The sequence below is a fragment of the Scardinius erythrophthalmus genome, assembly GCF_964197995.2.
Source record: "Scardinius erythrophthalmus genome assembly, chromosome: 2".
Lineage (NCBI taxonomy): Eukaryota > Metazoa > Chordata > Actinopteri > Cypriniformes > Leuciscidae > Scardinius > Scardinius erythrophthalmus.
Window position 1 is genome coordinate 8,579,716 of NC_138222.1, and position 21,071 is coordinate 8,600,786.

At 37.4% G+C, this 21,071-nt stretch overlaps 1 protein-coding gene across 2 annotated transcripts; it reads left to right on the forward strand.

Annotated features, from left to right (window-relative positions):
* Positions 1-1,941: 1,941 nt before the first annotated feature.
* Positions 1,942-19,870, forward strand: hnf4b (hepatic nuclear factor 4, beta). Of its 2 annotated transcripts, none has more exons than XM_081349832.1 (10): positions 1,942-2,388; positions 5,833-6,016; positions 8,684-8,778; positions 9,654-9,754; positions 11,615-11,764; positions 11,861-11,948; positions 13,175-13,327; positions 15,769-16,032; positions 17,363-17,482; positions 19,347-19,870. In XM_081349832.1, exons 1-10 carry the CDS (start codon positions 2,274-2,276, stop codon positions 19,445-19,447), a joined length of 1,371 nt encoding a protein of 456 aa, XP_081205958.1. In that variant the 5' UTR covers positions 1,942-2,273; the 3' UTR covers positions 19,448-19,870. The 2 variants fall into 2 exon arrangements, with proteins under 2 accessions (XP_081205958.1, XP_081205959.1); XM_081349833.1 differs by having other exon boundaries at positions 1,953-2,388; positions 19,350-19,870.
* The last annotated feature ends 1,201 nt before the right edge of the window (positions 19,871-21,071 follow it).

Here is a 21,071-nt window from a genome sequence, read left to right on the forward strand (position 1 = left end):
AAAAACAATGAAAGCAATGGACTCTTAGTGTCTGTTAACAAAATAAATGTCTGTTAATAAAAAAAAAATGAAACAAAATTGCACTTCAAAAAATATTAAATATTAGGCTTTAGACATTATTAAATAGTGATACATTCCATAACAGGCAAAACTGACAGTTAGGACCTTTGTAAACAAATAAAAAAAGCCTCAACAAGCCATATCACCCAAATTTTGCACTGTTACTCCTGTTACTTTGTCAAGTGATTGTGTACTGTCGGGAAGACAGAGACGCACTTTATTGCGTGCATGCTACGCACTGAAAATACTTGGTTAGGATTAGGGGTGAGGAGTGCGTGCGTATTACACGCCATAAAGAGTGTATCATATGCACGCAAAAACTATTTTTGGCATATAAATGGCACGAGAAATAACATTTGTGGTATAGATATGCATTTTCATGTGATTGGGCTCGCTGTCGCAACTCACAACTAGCGTCTTCTCTCTCTCCCGGCAGTAGCCGCAAACAGTCCCGCGGCCGCCGGCGCTTTCCCATACAAAGACCATGTGACTGACAAGCGCCGCCTTCCCACACAAAGACCATGCAACTGACAACAAGAGGGTTCACTCCTCCTATACGCTAAAGAACCGAGCGAGAGTGGTCATCCAGTCTCTTTGGTAGAGAGAGAGAGACGAGGAAAACAAACAAGCATGCAAATGGAATTATCGCGGCCGGAAAAATTATCGAGCTCATTTTTTTTATCGTGCGATTAATCGACTTATCGACTATCGCGACAGGCCTACATTCAGTTTGCTCATACATGCTTGCTGCTCGCTTCTGCTGCCCGCCACCTCCCCAGCTCCTCCTTATGCATAACGTGGCATTTGCTTTATGTCATGTTGCCCGCTCTGTTTACAGGGGGGATATTTTAGCTCTCACAGTCCTAAACTGTGTGAGCGTTCCCTAATGCTGCTGCTGCTGTTTCAATTCAGGAACATCAACTTGTTTGCAATCTATTCAATCAAAATTCTTAAATTATTTTTATTGTCTGTGTGTTCTTGACTTAATGGACCTGACAGAACTAGCTGTGAGTTTCTAGTGATCCTGAAGACATTGATTAGCTTGCTCAGGTGTGTTTGATCAGGGTTGGAGCTAAACTGTGCAGGACAGTGCCCCTCCAGGACCGAGTTTGAGAAACCCTGGTGTAGACTATGTTATGTGTGTATGCCACAAACTTTCCCCACAAACTAGGGGTTGCTTATTTGGGGCTTTTTTCTTTTTCTTTTTTTTTTTCTCAGATCAGTTCACTTATTTTCTAGCAAAACCTGGCAACACTAGCAGCAACTATTAAACAAGACCAATAGGTGTCAGAATAAATCCAAAACCAATGGTCCCATTTAGAAGAATAAGAGATAAATATAAACAAAAAATTCCTGCACATTTAAATATCCAAATACTTTTGGAGGGCACTGAATAGTTTTCTTATTGATTTAGTTGATAGCTAGGCCTAATACAATTATGGTGAAAGAGCTCAAGTTGATCTTATTTTATCACCAGCAATGTGATCCAATTTTAATGTGGCACAAGAGAAGGAATGTAACTCAATAACATGTTATCATGCTGCCTTTGATCAATAGCACCATTGACCTGATAGCAAATGTACCAAAAGGGCAAAGTTTAAAAATAAAAGCTACTGGCTTCTTTTCTCTTGAAGAAAGAAGATGGGCATCGGGCCACCAAAACACTACGCGCACTTAACAAGTTCACACAACGCCTGCGATCCTGCTGTCGGCCTCTGTTCTACTCGTGGTAAGGTGCGTCTTTTAAACTCAAAGCAAATAAACCAACAACACTATGCTGATACATATGAGCTTGATATTATTTCCCACTGAAAAGTGAGTCATGTGTACTAAAACCCTCCCCTTTATGATTCCCTCTACACTGATAAGAGAATAGCAAACACATAGACATTTGGCAAAATCTCAGCCTGTCTATCAGTCTAGCTCTGATGAGTCTTGGACATTAATTACTGTTTCCTCAGTAAATCAAAGCGCTCCACTTCAGTCCCGGATGCGGGCAACGTATGGCTGAACAACGATCTCTGGAAGACATCTATGCGATTCCAACATTTGAAGTCCATTTACAAGGAAGGGCAAAGTAATAGAGCACTATGATATGCTGAGGCTGAAGTGCTTACAAGCTTGGATGGACTCAAAAAGCCGCTGAGTGAAACTTTAGTGAGCTTTACAGTGTGCTGTTGATTCTCAGATACAGGCCGAATCCAGACTTTACCATGAAGATCTCTGGGACTTCACTCGATCTGAGCGTAACCGACTATGGAATAACCCTGGACCCTACATTCACCATGCTAGAGTTTGACGGTCTTCGTGTTGTCCCTGTACAAACAGGTACGTCTAACCTTTGGTCTGCTGACTCATTACCCAGTTATTGACGCAAAATAACAGTGATGAATTCTGAAGACAAGCCTTGTTCTATGCTTGGAGACCCTGTTGAAAAGGCCATCTGGGCTAGTTAATGCTGGTTAGTGCTGGTGAACCAGCTTAACCATGTAAACCTGCATTGTCTTTCTAATGAATCAAGGAAGTCTAGCTGGTTAAGTTAGTTGGGTCACTGACTTACTGTTTAAGAGCGTCCATGACAAAGTAAAGGAAATATCTTTAGAACATTCTTTTTAAATGTATTTTTTGTATTTCTGTTGGTTTTAATGTGGTCTTGAAAAACCTTTGTACCAATTTTAATGTATTTTGAATTACATTTTTCAAGGTAAAATGTATTTATAACATAAATAGAGCATCATATCATCATATCAATAAAGCTTTTGGCCATCACATGACATTTTCATACCTGAACTAATCTTGCCTTGACATGTTAAAAAGTTCAAATATTGTATTCATATTTTATTAAAAGGCGTATTGACATTGACATACAGTCATGAGGGTCTTCAAGGGTTCTCTCTAGGATTCATCATTTTATGTATAATATAAAAAAAACTAGAATATAATTATTTTAATGAGGCATTTTCTTCATTATGATATCAGGACATTTGCCCTGACATTCTTGAAATTAAATTAACAAAAAAAAAAATTTATAGATAAAAAAAAAACACATAAGTGCCCTGTCATTGACCTATCCTGGTGCACCATATCCCATTCTCGCGACCAGCTTCCAAAACACAATTTATCCTGTTGACCAGCAAAGTTGGCCTTTTCAGCAGGGGAGACTTGTTTGAATATGATTGATATTGCATTTGAGTTGCATATACACTACATGCACGGCTGACTTAAAACATAAACACAAAGATAAATGTTTAAAAGCGGTCTGTCAGCAGTTTGCATGCATGTCTGCTGCCAATGAACATGGAGAACTGTAATGCAAGCCAAGTAGAGCATGTGTTTAACCATTCTCTTCTCATTTTTAAACTTCCATACTTGAGTGTTTAGGCCATTTGCTCACAGAGCTGGGCACTAAAAGTAACTTCACAATGACATTAGGCCCTATAGCATGAGATGCTGCTATTTCAATTACGATCTGGCCATAAGAGGCCTTTTCAAAAGCCTGTACACACACCACTTCAACCTGTTCCTGCTTTCCATTATAATCTCATTTTCTATAATCATTATAAGCACTGCTGATTCAGATATACTGGATCCATCTTACCAAAGCACACATGCGTGGGTGCCAGAAGCGTTGCAGACTCTTAATATAATATAACTGGCCTTTGAACCCAGAGGCGTTCTGTATGTTAGAGGATATTACCTCTCTGAGTGGGTTTAAAGTGCAGGTTATTATTTGCATACATTAGGCTTTATTCCTGCATCGCCTAAGTGAAGATGTGACGTTCACTGGCTTGGGATGCAAACTGGTGGCAATCAAATACAGAGCCCGATTTAATGCAACACATGAGGGAATTGAATTAAATTTTAGCTAACACTGCGAAATTACCTAGGAAATAGATGTAGACGGAGACTTTTCACTGACCCGTTTAATTAAATGGAGTTTCTCTTTCGCAAAGTAATAAGTACAGACACTCTGACTCGGAGCGGATGACCCACTGGGTTATTGGACACATTTCCTCCGCTGATTAAAAATTGCAATCATTTACATCAGGTGTCTGTACAAGGGGACTGCCAATTATCTCAATCTCAGTCTCAAATGTGGAAAAAAACTAAATGCAATATTGTTAACTTCAACCAAAAATATAGTTATGAAGCTAAAGTTCAGATAAGTTCAGTGTTATTGTCACTATGAAAATCACACAGGTTTTTTTTTTTTTTTTTTTTATCTCTTCTCTGATTATGTGTTTAATAGCACGAGTGCGGGACAACCTGTCACTCACATGAGATCCACCAATAGCAAACCACAAGCATCCAATCAATTTCCCATGGACCCACACATTTTTTCATGTTCGAGAAGCAATTTATCTCAGATATATGTCACAATAATACGCAAGACAAACACAACTTTGGTTTCATCAACTTTAAGTCAAATTAAAATAAAATGTGCATATACTGTATGTGACTGTACATCAATAATGAATATTTCATTTGCATATGAAGAAATACACAGACAAGATTAATCTGTATAGATTTGCCTTTGAGTAAAGAGCTCTAGGTGATAATTACTGATAATACACAGACAAACTCGATTAGACGGTCAAATTTAGACCACTGGATCCATTCAGTTTTCCACTTCACAGAAATTGCTACAGAAAGCCTCCAACAACCAGATTCACTATTTAGCCATTTAGCTGATAGAAAATGTGTGCAAAGTGTTTAAAATTATTAAATATATTAAAGGGATATTTTTCCCCAAAATGAAAATTCTGTCATTAATTACTCTCCCTCATGTCGTTCCAAACCCTGTTCTAAAGACTGTTGTTCATCTTCGAAGCACAAATGAAGATCTTTTTGATGAAATCTAAGAGCTTTCTGTCCCTCCGTTGACAACTGCGCAACTACCACTTCAAAAAGTTTATATAGAGATTGTAAAACTAATCCATGTTGTGAATGGAGTTCAGTCCACATTTTCTGAAGAGACTCAGTCGCTTACAATGAACAGCTTTAATTCAGCTTTAATTGAACTTTTATTCACATATAAACATTGATCAGCGAACATAAGCAGAAGCTCAACTGAACCTGCTTGACGCTTGAGAACAATCCTCATTGGTTCTTGCTGAAGCTCAAACGTGATGCGTAACACAAGAATAAACCTCATTGGTTCTCGCGTGTCAAGCGAGCATGCTTGAGCTTCTGTTTACCACAACTGATGTTTGACTTGATGAATGTTTATATGTGAATAAAAGCCAATCTGTTCATCATATAAAGCGATGGCATCTCTTCAGAAACTTTGGACTAAACCGCTCAATTCATTTGGATTAGTTTTACGATCTCTTTATGAACTTTTTGAAGCGTCAAAGTGGTAGTTGTGTAGCTGTCAATGGAGAGAAAGAAAGATCTCAATTTCATCAAAAAAGATCTTCATTTGTGTTCCGAAGATGAACGAAAGTCTTACGTGTTTGAAAAGATATGAGGGTGAGTATGACAGAATTGTCATTTTTGGGTGAACTATCTGGAGTAATGATGCTGAAAATTCAGCTTTACCATCACATTTTTGAATATAGGCCTATTAAAGTAGAAAACAGGTATTTTAAATTGTTATAATGTTTCACAATATTAGGCTACTGTTTTTTTCTCAAACAAATGCAGCCTCGGTAAGCTTCGACTTCTTTCAAAAAATGTACAGAACCCAAACTTTTGAACGATACTTTAAATGTAGTTAAGCTGATATTTCATACATCAAAATCTGTTTTCTCCACTCTTTTTCCAACTAAGATCCACTAATACCAGGCCATGCACCTCCATCAGTCGCAGTGCCTGCGCCGCAGCAGAGCAGCATGAATCTCTGTGCGATCTGTGCAGACAGAGCTACAGGAAAACATTATGGTGCTTCCAGCTGTGATGGCTGCAAGGGCTTCTTTAGAAGGAGTGTGCGCAAGAACCATGCCTACACATGCAGGTGAGAATTCACCTTCAGATTCATAACTGTCCGCTTTACACACTTACCATTCATTTTTAATTCATCTCTAAACCTGCTAGTGTAGTAACCAATAGAAGGGTTTGAAAATCCAATTTTGAGATGAATTAAGATTTCAGATACTGTTTGTTATCTGTTACTTATTGAGACCACAATGAAAGCCCGTGTGGATCACATAGACATTGGCTGTGACCCAGGCATTCACTGAATTTAAAGGGGCGGTTGAATATGATTTCACTTTTCTAACTCAAGTTAGTGTGTAATGTTGCTGTTTGAGCATAAACAACATCTGCAAAGTTACAATGCTCAAAGTTCAAAACAAAGGGAGATATTTTATTTTAAAGAAATTGCTTTTTAAGGACTACAACAAACTGCTGGTAGGGACTACACAACCGGGTGACATCATGAACCCTAAAATTTACATAAACCCCGCCCCCGGGAACACAATTTGTAGATTATCAAGACAGAATATGCTAATCAATGACTAGAAGATACTGTAACTACACATAAGCTACATAAATTCACCAACTAACCATTCAGAAATGTTGTCTACATGTTGTCACTTCTTCTTGAGACTCTCCATCTTTCTGACTTCGTTTTAAACATAAAAGGCTAAAAGTTTTTGAAATTTTCACTGCATGTCTGTGTGAGGTAAAAGGACACAAGCTGTTGTAGCTCCGCCCTCTGTGCCGGGAGCAGCAGCTCATTTGCATTTATAGAGACAGACACAAAAACGGTGTGTTTTTGCTCACCCTCAAAAAGTGACAACTTTAACATGCTATATAAAAATATCTGTGGGGTATTTTGAGCTAAAACTTCACACACACACACACACACTGGGGACATCAAACAGTTATTTTACATCTTGTGAAAAGGGCATTATACCACCCCTCTAAAGGTACACTATGGCCCTTTTTGCAGTTAAAAAAAAATGCATGCATTTTGAAGAAGAATGTTGTTTTGGTTGTGCTTCGGCTCTGCGTGACTGTGCGGATGAATATGGTTATCCTACTGCTCATTATTATTAAATGTTTACAAGTCCTAGCTTTAGATGGAAAGGATCTCAAGCTGACTAGCTGAAGATGTTACTGTACCATTAATAAACAACAAGGTTCTTACAAAAATACCAGTAACCTAGAATCATAATGATATGGCCCTTCACAATCATGCTTTACAACAAACTCTGTTTGAGAAAATGGCGTACTAACCTGTTGAGTAATAGAAATGTCATCTCCTCGTCGCTTTTACAACATTTCAAATCCCTCAGTTCTCGCCGAGCCATTGTTGATTCTCGTTTTATTGCGAGCTCTGTCGCGTTCTATCTTTGCCAGCAGACTATCCTCTGTTCGGCGTTTGTTTAAAACAGGTGATTTCCCGAAGGTTTAAGAATTAGCGTGCTTCATGTCAACCTTTCTCGCTGGTTGTGACAACTATGCAACTCCCACACAAGCGTCAAAGTAGCCTGAGCAACTTCTTTCTGACGAGACACACACGCGAATGAGGCATGTACGCAATTTCCCCACGAAAACCATCCCGTCAGGTCGATAAAATAAACACTTATAATAGGCTTAGCATAATGAATCAGAAAACACGATTAAAAAATTACTGATGATGTATTGACTCCTTATTTAAATGTTGTTAATTTTGAACAGAATCTGAAGTAACAGAATTCATAATTTAAGAAAGCAGAATTAAAATCAATCAAAAATATTATTAGCATTTTCTCATTCACAAAATATAATTTACAATAATACAGATTATACATAATATAGGCTATACATTAAATTAATTTTGAAATACAACCAATACAAATGGGGGTAACACTTACAATAAGGTTTCATTTGTTATTTTTTGTTAACTCCATTAGTAAACATGTACTGAACAATCCTTCAACAACATATATTACTATTAGTTTATTTTAATTTAAACATGTGCTAATATATTTTTAATATGTAAAAAAAAAAACTGTGGCCCAGTTTCACAGACAGGGCTTGGATTAAGTTTCCAGGATTAGGCCTTAGGTAAATTTTTTGGACATTTAAGTAGCTTTTATAAACATTTCTTAGAAACATTACTGTTGTGCATCTTGAGACCAAACAATACTTGTAATATTGTAATATTTACAATTGTAATACAATTACTTGTAATACTTTAATATTTTAAGATGTGTCAGTGCAAGTTGCTTTCAGTTAAAACAGCTCAATAATGCATTTTAGTCTGAGACTATCTTAAGTCTCATCTGTGAAACCGGGTGGATAATTTGTTAATATTAGTTACTGTGCACTACATGTACAAATGATCAATTGTATTTTTAACATTAACAAAGATTAATAAATTATTATTTTTTGTAAATACATTGCTCTCTGTTTAGCTCACAAATAAGACCTTGTTTTAACGTTACTGAAGTGTATATTATATACAATTTCTCTATATATGCAATCCTATACAACAGAAGTTGATGTCAGAGCTTATAACACAAATGTAATTTCACAGCTCCACAGGAGTTGACTGACACATATTGTCTATGTCTTATATTAAAAAAACACCTTCATCAGAAGCTGGAAGAGCATGACCTGAAGTGTTTCATTGGATCTCTTCAAATGTGAGAATTATAGTAGTCTATGTATTTCTGTCTTTCTTTGTTTGAAGGTTCAGCAGGCAGTGTGTGGTGGACAAAGACAAAAGAAACCAATGTCGATATTGCAGACTTCGAAAGTGTTTCAGAGCCGGCATGAGGAAAGAAGGTAAAAGTATGAGAAAAGTCCATTTCATTTTAGTTTATGATGCAGAGTTTAAAGGCTTTCTTCAAGGTCACAGATCTAGACTAGGCCTACATATAAACTAATTGAGTTTTTGGACTTATCCCAATACTTATGAATGTCTGCATACCTCTGTGAATTCAAGATATTGAACAATTGGGTGAGCTCAAACTATTACAATAAGGCAATTCCCAAAACCATCATATAAATTTTAATATACTGTCAAGGTGAAAAGCAAAGAAACAATATAAAAGTATCTGGGCCACTGATGAAAATCTTTAGAAAGGTATTGGTCTGCTCCATGCATGAGCCTAAGACATCTTGTTAAAGTTTCACAGTGATGGCTAATGTCCTTTGTCCTTTCCATTTATTGGAATAGAGAATGTACTGTCCGAAGGATGAAGTTGCATCCATTAAAAAAAAGTAACACAGCTCCAGAGATACAGTAACGTTGAGTGATCTTCCTGATCTAATAAATTGTACTTACTACTCTTTTTGTTTTGGGCAGAGCTGTTCTTCAGATTAATATTGAAAAAAGGTAGATAGTTAACTGTATAAACATAATACCTGCCCTTGTAAAAAGCCCTTGTCTCATAGTTTAAAAAAAAAGTAATTATTACAGAAATCACATACTTTAAAATAATATATTTAAGTGCAATCTGAATGTAAAATTTTCATACACTCAGTTGCATGTTAAGTGCAATAAAATGAAATGTATTAAATTATATTAAATGCAGTTTAATGATATTAAATGCAAAGTTCTTTTCCGGTGTTACACTGTGACAGTATCTGTTTTCTATAAGGAAACACTAATAAATTGCTATCATCATTTTTCACTGATCTTGGCTTGTGTCTCTTAGCTGTTCAGAATGAGCGCGATCGTATCAGCTGTCGTAGAGAAGGCCAAGCCATGGGCACTCTCACCATTGATGTGCTGATGCAGGCAGAGGCTTTCACTCAGGTGAGCTTTCTGATCAACTTACTTTCAAAACATTCACATTTGTGAACAATATTCCTTTCTTTCAAAACACACTTTAATACCTTACAATACCTTATATGTATTGAATAAAATGATCAAACCTAACCACAATTTAAGTGAGACAACGATTAGGAGGCCTCAACAACATTTCAAGGTGACCCCATGACTTGAAATGGACAAAACAAGCATGAAAATAAGCTGAAACTAATTTAAATTACTAATTTAAAAACTTATTTTATTTCACTTCTCAACAACTGTTTTCACTCTCAGAAAAAAAAGGTACAAAAGCTGTCACTGTGGCGGTACCTTTTCAAAAGGTACACCTTTGTACCTAAAGAGTGCATATTAGTCCCTCAAAGGTACATATTAATTTGGTACCAAAAGTGTACATATTAGTACCTAAAAGGTACATATTAGAACCCTTTTGAAGGGTACTGTCCCAGTGACAGCTTTTGTACCTTTTTTTCTGAGAGTGTTGATGTAACATTGGTTAAAAAGAGTATGAACACTGAAGACCATTCATCTCCTAAAAGTTTAATTATTTACATTTTTTAATTAATTTAATTTTAATTTACAGAAATGAGGAGTGTTCACAGATTAAAATAAGATTTGCAACCAAACCTAGAACTAGAGTGCCTGAGTTGAGGCAACTAGAGTTGAGTCAAAGGCCCTGTTTACACCTGGTATTAAAGCTACACTGTGTATGATTTTCTCCCATCTAGTGGTGAAATTGTTTATGACTACCAACTGAATATTACTTTCTAGCCCCTCCCATTCCGAGGGCGTTTTAACTCCTACGGTGGCCGTATTATTTCAAATCTGCCGGCAGTCTCGAGTAATCTCCCCCTCGCATTCGTCACGGTGCCACTGAGTGTAAAAACGCGAAAGGCGAATCTTGAATTTCCAGGTATGTCCCTCTTTGGCTAGTGTATTTTCAAGATGGATGCGCAACATGGCTGCCGCCATTCGAGCGACTCGCTCGTATATATTCTAAATGGCAGATTCTACGCTTATGAGAATACTTGATTAGTTGGTAGAAGTAATTACACATTAATGAGCACACATCATTTTGAAAGAACAAAGTGTTTTTTGCTAAGAATCAACTTAAAAAATTACACAGTGTAGCTTTAAGATGTGTTTTGGTCGATTGGATCACAAGTAGATGAAAAGACATACCTGGTGTTTCAATCCATCTCTTTTATCCACATTCAACCACTTCTGTCCTGATTTCTTCGAGGGGAGGGTCTATGTGCGGGTATGGGCTTTTTCAAATCTTTCAATCTAATGGACGAAATAAGCTCACGTAATTTACATATGAACACGACCAGAGACAACAGAAAAACACACGGAGAGCCTGCTCTGACAGCCGTAAGACCACACTGAGCGCTGTGAGTGTGTGTTAGAAATCAGGAATGGTGAGAGAACATTGTGTTTGATACGTTTTCCATCTTCAAACCAAACCAACAAAGTATAAATCCCATCTGGCTAGAGTGCTTCCCATAAGGTTTATGCATTAGGTCAGTAGGTGGAGAGTAGACGGTCTTTTGTGGCCATTTAACACATTCGACCACATGTCTACACTACAAAAGCAATTCGGTTGAATGCGTTTTCCACTACCTCTGGGAGTGGTCGAAAGTGGACAAGCTCAAAACGTTTTAGACCCCGTTTACACCTGTATTTATTTATCGTCCACTTGTGATCCGATCGACCAAAACGCATCTTAATACCAGGTGCCAAAAAGGTTGAGAACCACTTATTTACCTCATACATTTTGCTTCTTGAGTTGTTTCAGCTTCATTTTATGGTTTTATCCACTAACTGTACTTATTCTGCTGTCTACAGAACCCCTCCCAGAATCTCATGAGGGACATCAACAGCAAGAAGATCGCCTGCGTGGGTGATGTGTGTGAGTCCATGAAACAGCAGCTCCTCCTCCTAGTGGAGTGGGCCAAGCGTATCCCTGAATTCTGTGAGCTATCGGTGGATGACAGGGTAGGCCTGTTCCCAACTGTGTTTGTTTGATCATGAGCTATCACTTCTTGTATATGGCAGGCACCAAGTGTCTTGTATTTTGATGTGTGTGTGCAGGTGGCTCTGTTGAGGGCTCACTCCGCAGAGCACCTCATCTTAGGGGTGGCACGACGTTCACTTCCCTACAATGACATCATCCTGCTGGGTGAGTGAGTGTGTGTGTGTGTGTGTGTGTGTGTGTGTGTGTGTGTGTGTGTGTGTGTGTGTGTGTGTGTGTGTGTGTGTGTGTGTGTGTGTGTGTGTGTGTGTGTGTGTGTGTGTGTGTGTGTGTGTTTTTTGCTAGTTTCAGCCCGATGCAGTTATCATTTTCACATCCTGTGCCGTTGTTTAAATAGCAAATGTATTTGCACCCATTGATGTGCTGGTCTGAAAACGAGGTGTGATCGGGCGCATTGTTGGCGCGTTGCTATTTTGAGGCAACTGAAATAGACTGCGCAGTTGACCAACAAAATCCTGGTCTAAAGTCAATGGCACAGTATTTTTTGGGTATTGAAAGGGCACGTTAGTAATGTGCGCCTATAGGCGGGTCCACAACGCACGTACACTCTGCTTATTATGGCGCTTTTCCACTGCATGGTCCGAACCGTTCCGCGCCGAGTCGAACCATACCGAGCCGAACCGAGCCGTACCATGCAGTGGAAAAGCGCCATTACACACACAGGGAGGCACAGCAGCATATAAACATGCCAAATATTACAAAATAAAAGTATTACAATGTAAAAGATTAATATTGTGTGCATAAAGATATGGTGGAATCCGGCTTGTCCCGTAGATGGTCTGCTCGCGTGCTTTAACCTCGCACACAAGCAGATCCATTTCCTCGCTAGAGAATCGTTCAGTTTTTCCACTTTGCATTCTGCCATGTAAATAGCGAATCCGACAATGCGCGAGCGCAACTGGCTTTTAAAGGGAATTGGAGATGAGACTCTGATTGGTTTATTGCACATTACACCCAAAACACACTCATTACTCATTAAGAGAATAGGGAAAACCCTTTTAGACCATTTTTCCCGTCGTTAAACTAGCAAAAGTGGATTTGGGCACACCCTAAGTGCACTTGCGCCGTGCGCTTTATACCATACGCTTAGATCATTAAAATAGGGCCCTGTGTGTGTGTGTGTGGTCACTTGTAAATGTGCCATTCATATTGTGTATATTGGGAAAAGGGTTAGAAATAATTGATCAAGTTATAATCAACACATTTTCAGTACCAGAGCTATTTCTGAAATATACACCTATGTGCATTTAATGACAACATAGGAATATACATTTTTTAAAAGGTACAGAGCTCACAAGGTAATGCATCTGAATGACCCAAAAATGGCTACCTTGTACGTGAGCATGATTTGTCATTATACTGTGTTTGTACAGGAAACGACTTCATCATACCTTTTAGAGGCACCGAGCAGGAGATGTCCAAGGTAGCAGCTCGTATCTTGGAAGAGCTGGTGAGACCTCTGAAAGAGCTGAACATCACAGACACAGAATTTGTCTGTCTCAAAACCATTGTCTTCTTCGCCCCAGGTTAGTCAGGGATCAGCGCTTTGTTCCCAGTCAAACACACTGTCTGTGCCAGGAGCTTCTGTGCTTGTTCCTGGCACTGATTTGTTGTACTGACGTCTTTGGTTTCATGATGTTTTATGAGAATCTATTAATATCTGGGACATGCTGGTGTGGATTGTTGAGTTCTAGACTTTCCTGCCTGGAGGTCTGATTATAACAGTGGAGCCAGGTTGGTCAGTAAGAATTGCTTTGTTTAATTTACTTTGGTTTGAGCAGAGGTTGCCCATTTTTTATCTTCATGTGTTTAACATGAAAATCTAAAAACCTGAATTTTTAAAGTCACCCTGTAGTCAATCTTTTTACCCCTTAAAACTCATCTTTGATCACCAAAATGACATATTTAAGCATTTTTTCCTTCAAAACAAAATTCCTTTGTGCCTTAAAATAGCTTGAATGTAACTCTACACCCTTGCCTCATTTAGCATAAGCGGTTATATGAATATGCACATTTGCCCCGCCTCCACTCACTCACACCAGCTCAGAGATCCACTCGTTGAAGTTGATGTGATTGGTTACAAGGTAGTTTGTGAGCAGAAACACCAGCGATTTCAAACCATCTTTTTTTCACAGCAGTTTTAAGGAGAAAATATTTAGCAATGGTATTGACTTATGACTTTGCACATGGTCTGTCTTAAACCATATTAAAAACACCCTATAGGCATATAAACAACATTAAAAACTTGATTTTCACCACAGTGGGACTTTAAAGATATACTGTATTACAGGTATTTTCTCTTCTTTTTCTGGTCACACTTTATATTAGATGTCTTTACTCTGTACTTAAACATTTTTTTTTAGATACAGTGAACTTATTGTGTTCTTGTTGTATTGCAAAACACTTGTGCTGCTATTGAGGTGGGATACAGGTAAGGTTAGCGGTGGTATGGGTAGGTTTAAGAGTGGGTTACTGGGTAAGGGAAGGGTCAATAGTGTATTTATAGATTAACATACAGTAAATTATAGATGTAATTATGTTTTTAAATATAAGTACAATGTAAAAACATGTACACAATAAGTGCACTGTACCAAATGATTAATTTAAATGTTAGTACATAGTAGTTAAAGACACTTAATATAAAGTGGGGCCTGTTTTCCTTTCTCTACTCAAAAGTATTTTAAACAAAACACATTTTCTTAAAAAAAAAAAAAATGTAATAGGGTGTCTGTTTGCACTAAATGCAAATATCCAGCAAAGGCTATTTACACTAGCCTGGTTCTACCAGACTCTCGTACATTTCATTTGTACAGAGAGTCTGGCCTCGCTCCATTGAGAAACGTTTACTTCCTTGTAGGCGGGTTCTCTGTTAAAGTTCAAAACTATTGGATCTGCCCAGAGTCACTCAGGATCTGCCAAAGCCAATCGCTAACGTGTGGTCGTCTGAATGATCAGAGGATTATGTTTAGAATAAGATGTCTGTCTTTTATAAAGTTTATAAAGCGCCGAGAATACTTTTTGTGCGCAAAAACAAACAAAAAAAACGACTTTATTCCACTATTCATTTCCTTCTCTCTGTTCCTCGAGTCTTGATAAAGCAGCGCGTCTGTGTGTTGTACGTCACACGTAGGCTCACTATTGGCCGACGCTAGTCATGTGTGTGATCACATCAACGTCATCGTTCTCAGCCACTCCCTCTATTCGCTGATTGGTCCTACAAAAAATTTGTTTCTGGAAACCTAAGAATATACAGCAGTCCCAGACGTAGTACTGAAGGAAAATGAAATTGAGCGGAAGTACGTAGGAGGGCGGAGCCAGGCTAATATTTACACTAGCTCTGCCCACCATAAGCATCCATTTATGATTTTAATAAATATAATCATATTCACTGAATATGTTGTTATTGCATACTCTTTCGCAATGTACTACAATATGCTGAGGTGCAAATAGCATTTGCTACTGTATATAAATAGAATCTAACAATATTTACACTTAGTGCAAAGAAAATACTGCTATTTTGAACGATGTAAAGTTTTTGTGCCAATATTTTTAGAACATTATTAAAGACCAGAAAACTCTGAACGGATGTTCTATTAGCATTACTGGAAGAACATTTGTTCATAACTTTGAGAGAACCTTGCCAGATCGATCTGAGAACATTCCCTGTTAGCTAGGAAACAACTGCATAAAAGAGTTGGACAGAATTCAGAACAGAAGTTTTGGCTTCCTTTCAGTTCATGAGTTGGAATGCATGATTTTCCCACCTTAAACCAGTTCCAGCCATTTGTCCAAAGACTTTAACAATCTGTCTGAGTTTGTTGCTCATAACAAAAGAAATTTTCACAGAAATACCAACACTGCACAATAAAAAAAACTGTCATCCATTCCATGCTCTAAACATTTTGTTTAACACAAAACACAAAACATCTCTCAATGAGCTTTGTTTTGCAACCGATCTGTGTTTCAGATTGCCCTGGACTGCAGTGCGCTCAGGCAGTGCGCCGACTGCGATTCCAGGCCCAGGTGCTGCTGGATGAGTCCACTAGTGAGCAGCGAGGGCGGTTTGGGGAGCTGTTGTTGTTGCTGACCACACTTCAGAGCGTGGCCTGGCAGATGGTGGAGCAGCTGCAGCTCATGCGTCTCTTGGGCAAAGCCAGTGTGGACAGCCTGTTGATGGAGATGCTCCTGGGAGAAGAAGCAACCAGAGGACCTGAAGCACTGCCGGCCTCAGGTACAAAACCAATGGGCTTTGTCCGGAAGGAAAGAACAATCATAAGTGAGATCTCTTTAATATCTAAATTATATCTTCTAGCCAGCAGTGAGAATAAATGGAGAGCAAATTAAGACACTTGCTGAAGTCTCAAGCGTACACCAGAAATCTCAGATTTGTCTCCATTAAGAGATTATCATGATATCAAATACTGCAGTTACAAATCGAAGATCTCATTTCTCATCAAATTTTTGTGCTTAATTGTATTGAATGCACTGTATGTAGTGTTCTTCAAATCTTAAATGTCTATTTTTTCAAACTTATTGTACTTGCATATAATGTAATGTTAATGAAATAAAAGGCCACTTAAGTGTACTTAGAGTAGACCTGCCTGACTGTTTCTTAACACACTTAAGTACACTTTTAAGTGCATTTTTTAATAATGGCAATTTAAGTTTTACTTTGAAGTACATTTTAAATCATTAAGTTTCAATCTTTTGTCATGCTTTTTGAGTTATTCAATAGTACATTTAAAGTTAATATATTTAAAATGTACTAAGTTCATGATTGCAAATGTGTAAATACAAATATATTTAAAAAGTCACCTACAAGTTTCAATGGAAATGACATTCAATTATATTTTAGTTTACTATACATACATTCCACATTTCCAAGACAATAGAATTACGAAATTCCATATAAAGATTTAGCACACTAAATTTCAGCTAACTGCATTTAATATAAATTGAAACTACTATAATACATGTTCATTTGATTGCAGTTAACATGCAATTAAGTGTCCGAAAACTTTAGCCTGTTCACACTTAAATATATTCATTTAAGAATATGTATTATTTCCATATTAAGTACTCTTTTTGAAAATATGCCACTTCTAGCTCTATACTCATATTCTATGTCAGAAATGGTCCTAAACCTAAATGTTTATTTCTCCCATGGAATTTTAGGAGAAACATATGAGACAAAGTTCAATCAAAAGTCTAAGATATCTGAGAATTTCATAAACTCTCCTCTAGTCTAGGGTTGCCATACTTCTGATTTGGGATCTGTATATAATCTCTTGGATTTAGGTGAGCAGAGTTGGTCCTGAGACATTATGGAGAGAGTTACTGTAAACTTTTTCCAGCATAAACTTCATTGAACTCAGAGCTGGTTAAGATTCCATAGGAGATCTCAGTCCAGAGTCCATCTGTCTCAGTCTAAGCTCTCGAGCTAAAGATAAGACTCACCATTAGCGCTCTGAGGGAGTTGAGGCTCTTTCTGACTTACCTGCAGTTAAAGTATGAATGTGTTGGAAATGGAATAAAACAGTAACTTTTCTGTCTTTCTGTAGAGTCGAATCCTGAGCCACTTATATTCAGCACAGCTACAGAGTCTGTCCTCTCCAGAGGAATACTGACGGAGCATATCCCAATGCATAACTTCACATCGGTGATCCTTCCTGTACCCTCTTGTGAGTATTGCAAGCTCGAGTAGTCCAGCTGTCAATCTTATACAGTTTAAAGGGATAGTTCACCCTAAAATCTAAAGTCTGAGATCACTTAGCATCTCAGCATCATGTCATTCCAAACCTGGATGGATTTTTATACCTCTGGAACACAAAAGAACATATTTTGTACAATGTCCATGCTGCACTTTTCCATACAATAACAGCAGTGATGAGGAGCTGCTTACTGTAAAAATATATAATTTCTTTCTACTTTAAAAATTCATGTTTAATTCAATGTGTTTCAAGCTGGGTTTTTATATATATATATATATATATATATATAATTGTGAAATTCACAAAGTTAGATTTATTTACTATATTTGCCAATATATGGGGCCAGTATCCTGTTAATATGAAGGAATTATCCATATGGGCTTTTTATAGGCATTTTAGCTGTATTTTGATTGTGTTTTAGTTAAAGCAGGGGTCACCAAACTCAGTCCTGCAGGGCCGCTAAACTCTGCAGGACAGGAACCCTGAGGAACCCTGAGTTAAAGGAAATGTCTGTAAATCTAATGGATAATGTCATAGTGGAAAATTACCAGTGCAGGGCCAAAAAAAAAAAACTAACTTTTTTGCCAAGAACATTTACCGGTCATAAATATTTTTTTACCAGTTTTGTTTTTGAAAAAACAGGCAGCATAATACCAAAATATTCTCCAAAATATATAATACCTCTATTCCAATTGCCATAAAACTACTTGCCGAACTAATATATAATTTAAAGACAAATGAACAGTAATACAATAACAGAAAAACAAGTTAATAAGTAAATACAATAGAATACAAATGAAATATTTTTCTGTACTGTAGTAAGTACTGTCGGTCTAACAGTAGTTTTCAGGTATATTTCTGTATACAGAAATTAAATAAAGAAATCAAATGTAAAATAATACTGCATATGTCTGGAAGTAGAAGCATATTCAGTAACGAGTTAAAAGACTGTTTATTGAGCAATAACAACAGTGGTGAATGAATGGGTCAGAATCCGAGGAGATGGCAGGTAACAGAGGCACAAGGCAGCGCAGGGACGCAATGGCCAAATCCGATCCTCCGTGGGTCACCACAGGAACGACCAGGCAGCCAGGGACACAACTCCAAACAGGAAAACAGGGGACCGGGACCAGGGCGGAGGGCGGGTTCCGGGACCGGGGTGGGGACCGGGACCAGGACTCGACCACAAGAGAAACCAAACAATCTGACAACACAGGACGGAATGCACAGATATTAAATAACTAAGCTGACGAGCCGCAGCTGGCACTAATGAGCTGATCAGCACAATCAGCAGACACACCCACAAGGACACACACACACACACACACACACACACACACAGGGAGAATGAGTCAATGAATCCATGAACAATGACAGCAAAGTCTTCACTGTATAAATGAAACAATATACAATATCTTTCACATACATTTTAGGCCTTGTACCTTTTCCATTTTTCTACTGACTTTTTCTTACAGTGCATAAACATAGAGAATATAACTTGTGAGCAACATTACAAGTATTTTGAAGTCATTCTGTATAATAGCTCTGTGCGATCACAGAATCTTTGTTTTCAGAAAAGTATAAGACTTGAACAGCTGGAATCTGGCACTGTATAATTTCCCATAAATAAATCTAGTCTCTGATCAAAATAAGTGATGGAACGTTGATTTATAGGCATCTTCTTGTTAGTTATTCACTTTAATTCAGTTCAAGCTTATTTGTATAGTGTTTTTCACAATACATATAGTTTTTAAAGCAGCTTCACAGAAAATGCATGTTTTAATGTTACTTCATTACTTATAAATTGCATTATTAATGTGACTTTTGTCTGCAGCAGGTCTGTCTGAAGATCCCCTGATACCCACACACACTGGACCTGAGGTCTTCACACATGGACAAGCAGCAGACATGCCAACTGTACACACATGCCTTTAACCACATGTATAAAGGTTATCCAGACATGACTAACTTTATACACTTAAAGGGATAGTTCACCAAAAATGAAAATTCTGTCATCATTTACTCTCCCTCAAGTTGTGAGTTTCTTTCTTCTGCTGAACACAAAATAAGATATGTTGAAGAATATGGGTAACTAAACTATGGAAGTCAATGGGGACCAGAAACTGTAAATGATGACAAAATGTAAAATTTTTGGGTGAATCATCCCTTTAAGACCTTCACCTCTGATACACATGTGCATTGCACACAGAAACTAAAATTGGGGACGAGGAGTCATTGTATTTTACATATAAAGAGAACTGCTTTATAATTGTGTTAAAATCTAACAGTGTTAACTTTTTAATGTGAGTGAAAAATTAACAGACAATAAAAAGCCTCCAAGCTGTATTTTGTATTGAGATCACTGGTAAATGATTGTCTAATTTATTGGAAGGTGACATGGCAGGGCGCACATAAACATCACAATTCAACAACTCTCATGGGTTCATGGTTCAATCAGATACCAGATGTCAAACACATGAGAGTTGGTCTGTGCGGTTGGTTTCCACTTCAAAATATCACTTTTTTTTCTAGACCTAAACATCTATGTTGTGTTATAATATCATGTCCATTTCTCTCATTTGTTTTAAAAATTAGCAGGAAAAAAAAGTTTTGCACTTTTGCTTAGACTTACGTTTAGTGAATATCAAGACTATTTTTATCATATAATTTACTATTTGTAGTAATGACACTGAATTGAAATTTGAACTTACATTTTTAAACTGGAACTATAACGACGAAGTTAGAAAAACAGCAAGCTTAAAAATATCCAACTTAAAAATATTCACCAGAGGGCGCCAAATGCTTACTATTTTCAAAAGTTTTTCCCATGACAAGAAGGGTGATTGTTATGCTTTCATGTTTAATTATTTTTAAAATATTTTTAAAATTGTATTATTTGTTATTTTTTTCCACAAATATACAAGTAGTCACAATTTAACAAATTATTAGTTGAGTTTAACCCATACAAAAAAAAAAAACTTTACTTACAAAAACTGTACAAGGAGGATGAAACTAATCTGAACATGTGAATACATTTAAGTAGTTTTAGATAAGTAATTTCAGATCATCACAGAGAAGGTGCCTTTTACCATAATTTTTACCATCACTCCACTTCTTAAATTGCCTGTGTATGAAGTTACAGGTTATTTAAGAGCAAATCTCTGGATTTCTCCGTTCCTCAGTAGGTTAGAAACAAGTTAAAGTTGTGTTGGTCAGGATTTCAGGTGGGATAATCTGACTCATCAGCAGTAGAAGGACTTAGTGGGCGGCTATACATCCATAAAGAGATGGAACAAGAAATATTTGCCCCCCTGGCAACAGTAGCCACAACGTGAGGATCTGTCCAAATAAGTAAGAACTACACTTGTTAACAGTTATTCAATAGGGCCTTCTTTGTCAAACGAATGATTTTATAAACGCACAGACACACACTTGCAAAACTAATCATAGCTAATGGATTAGTAATTCTTTCATTGTGCCAAGTTTAATAAAAAAAAGAATGTCCTTACCTGTGAAGACACTCCCCATGCAGCTATTAAAAAAAAAACTGCCACTGTTT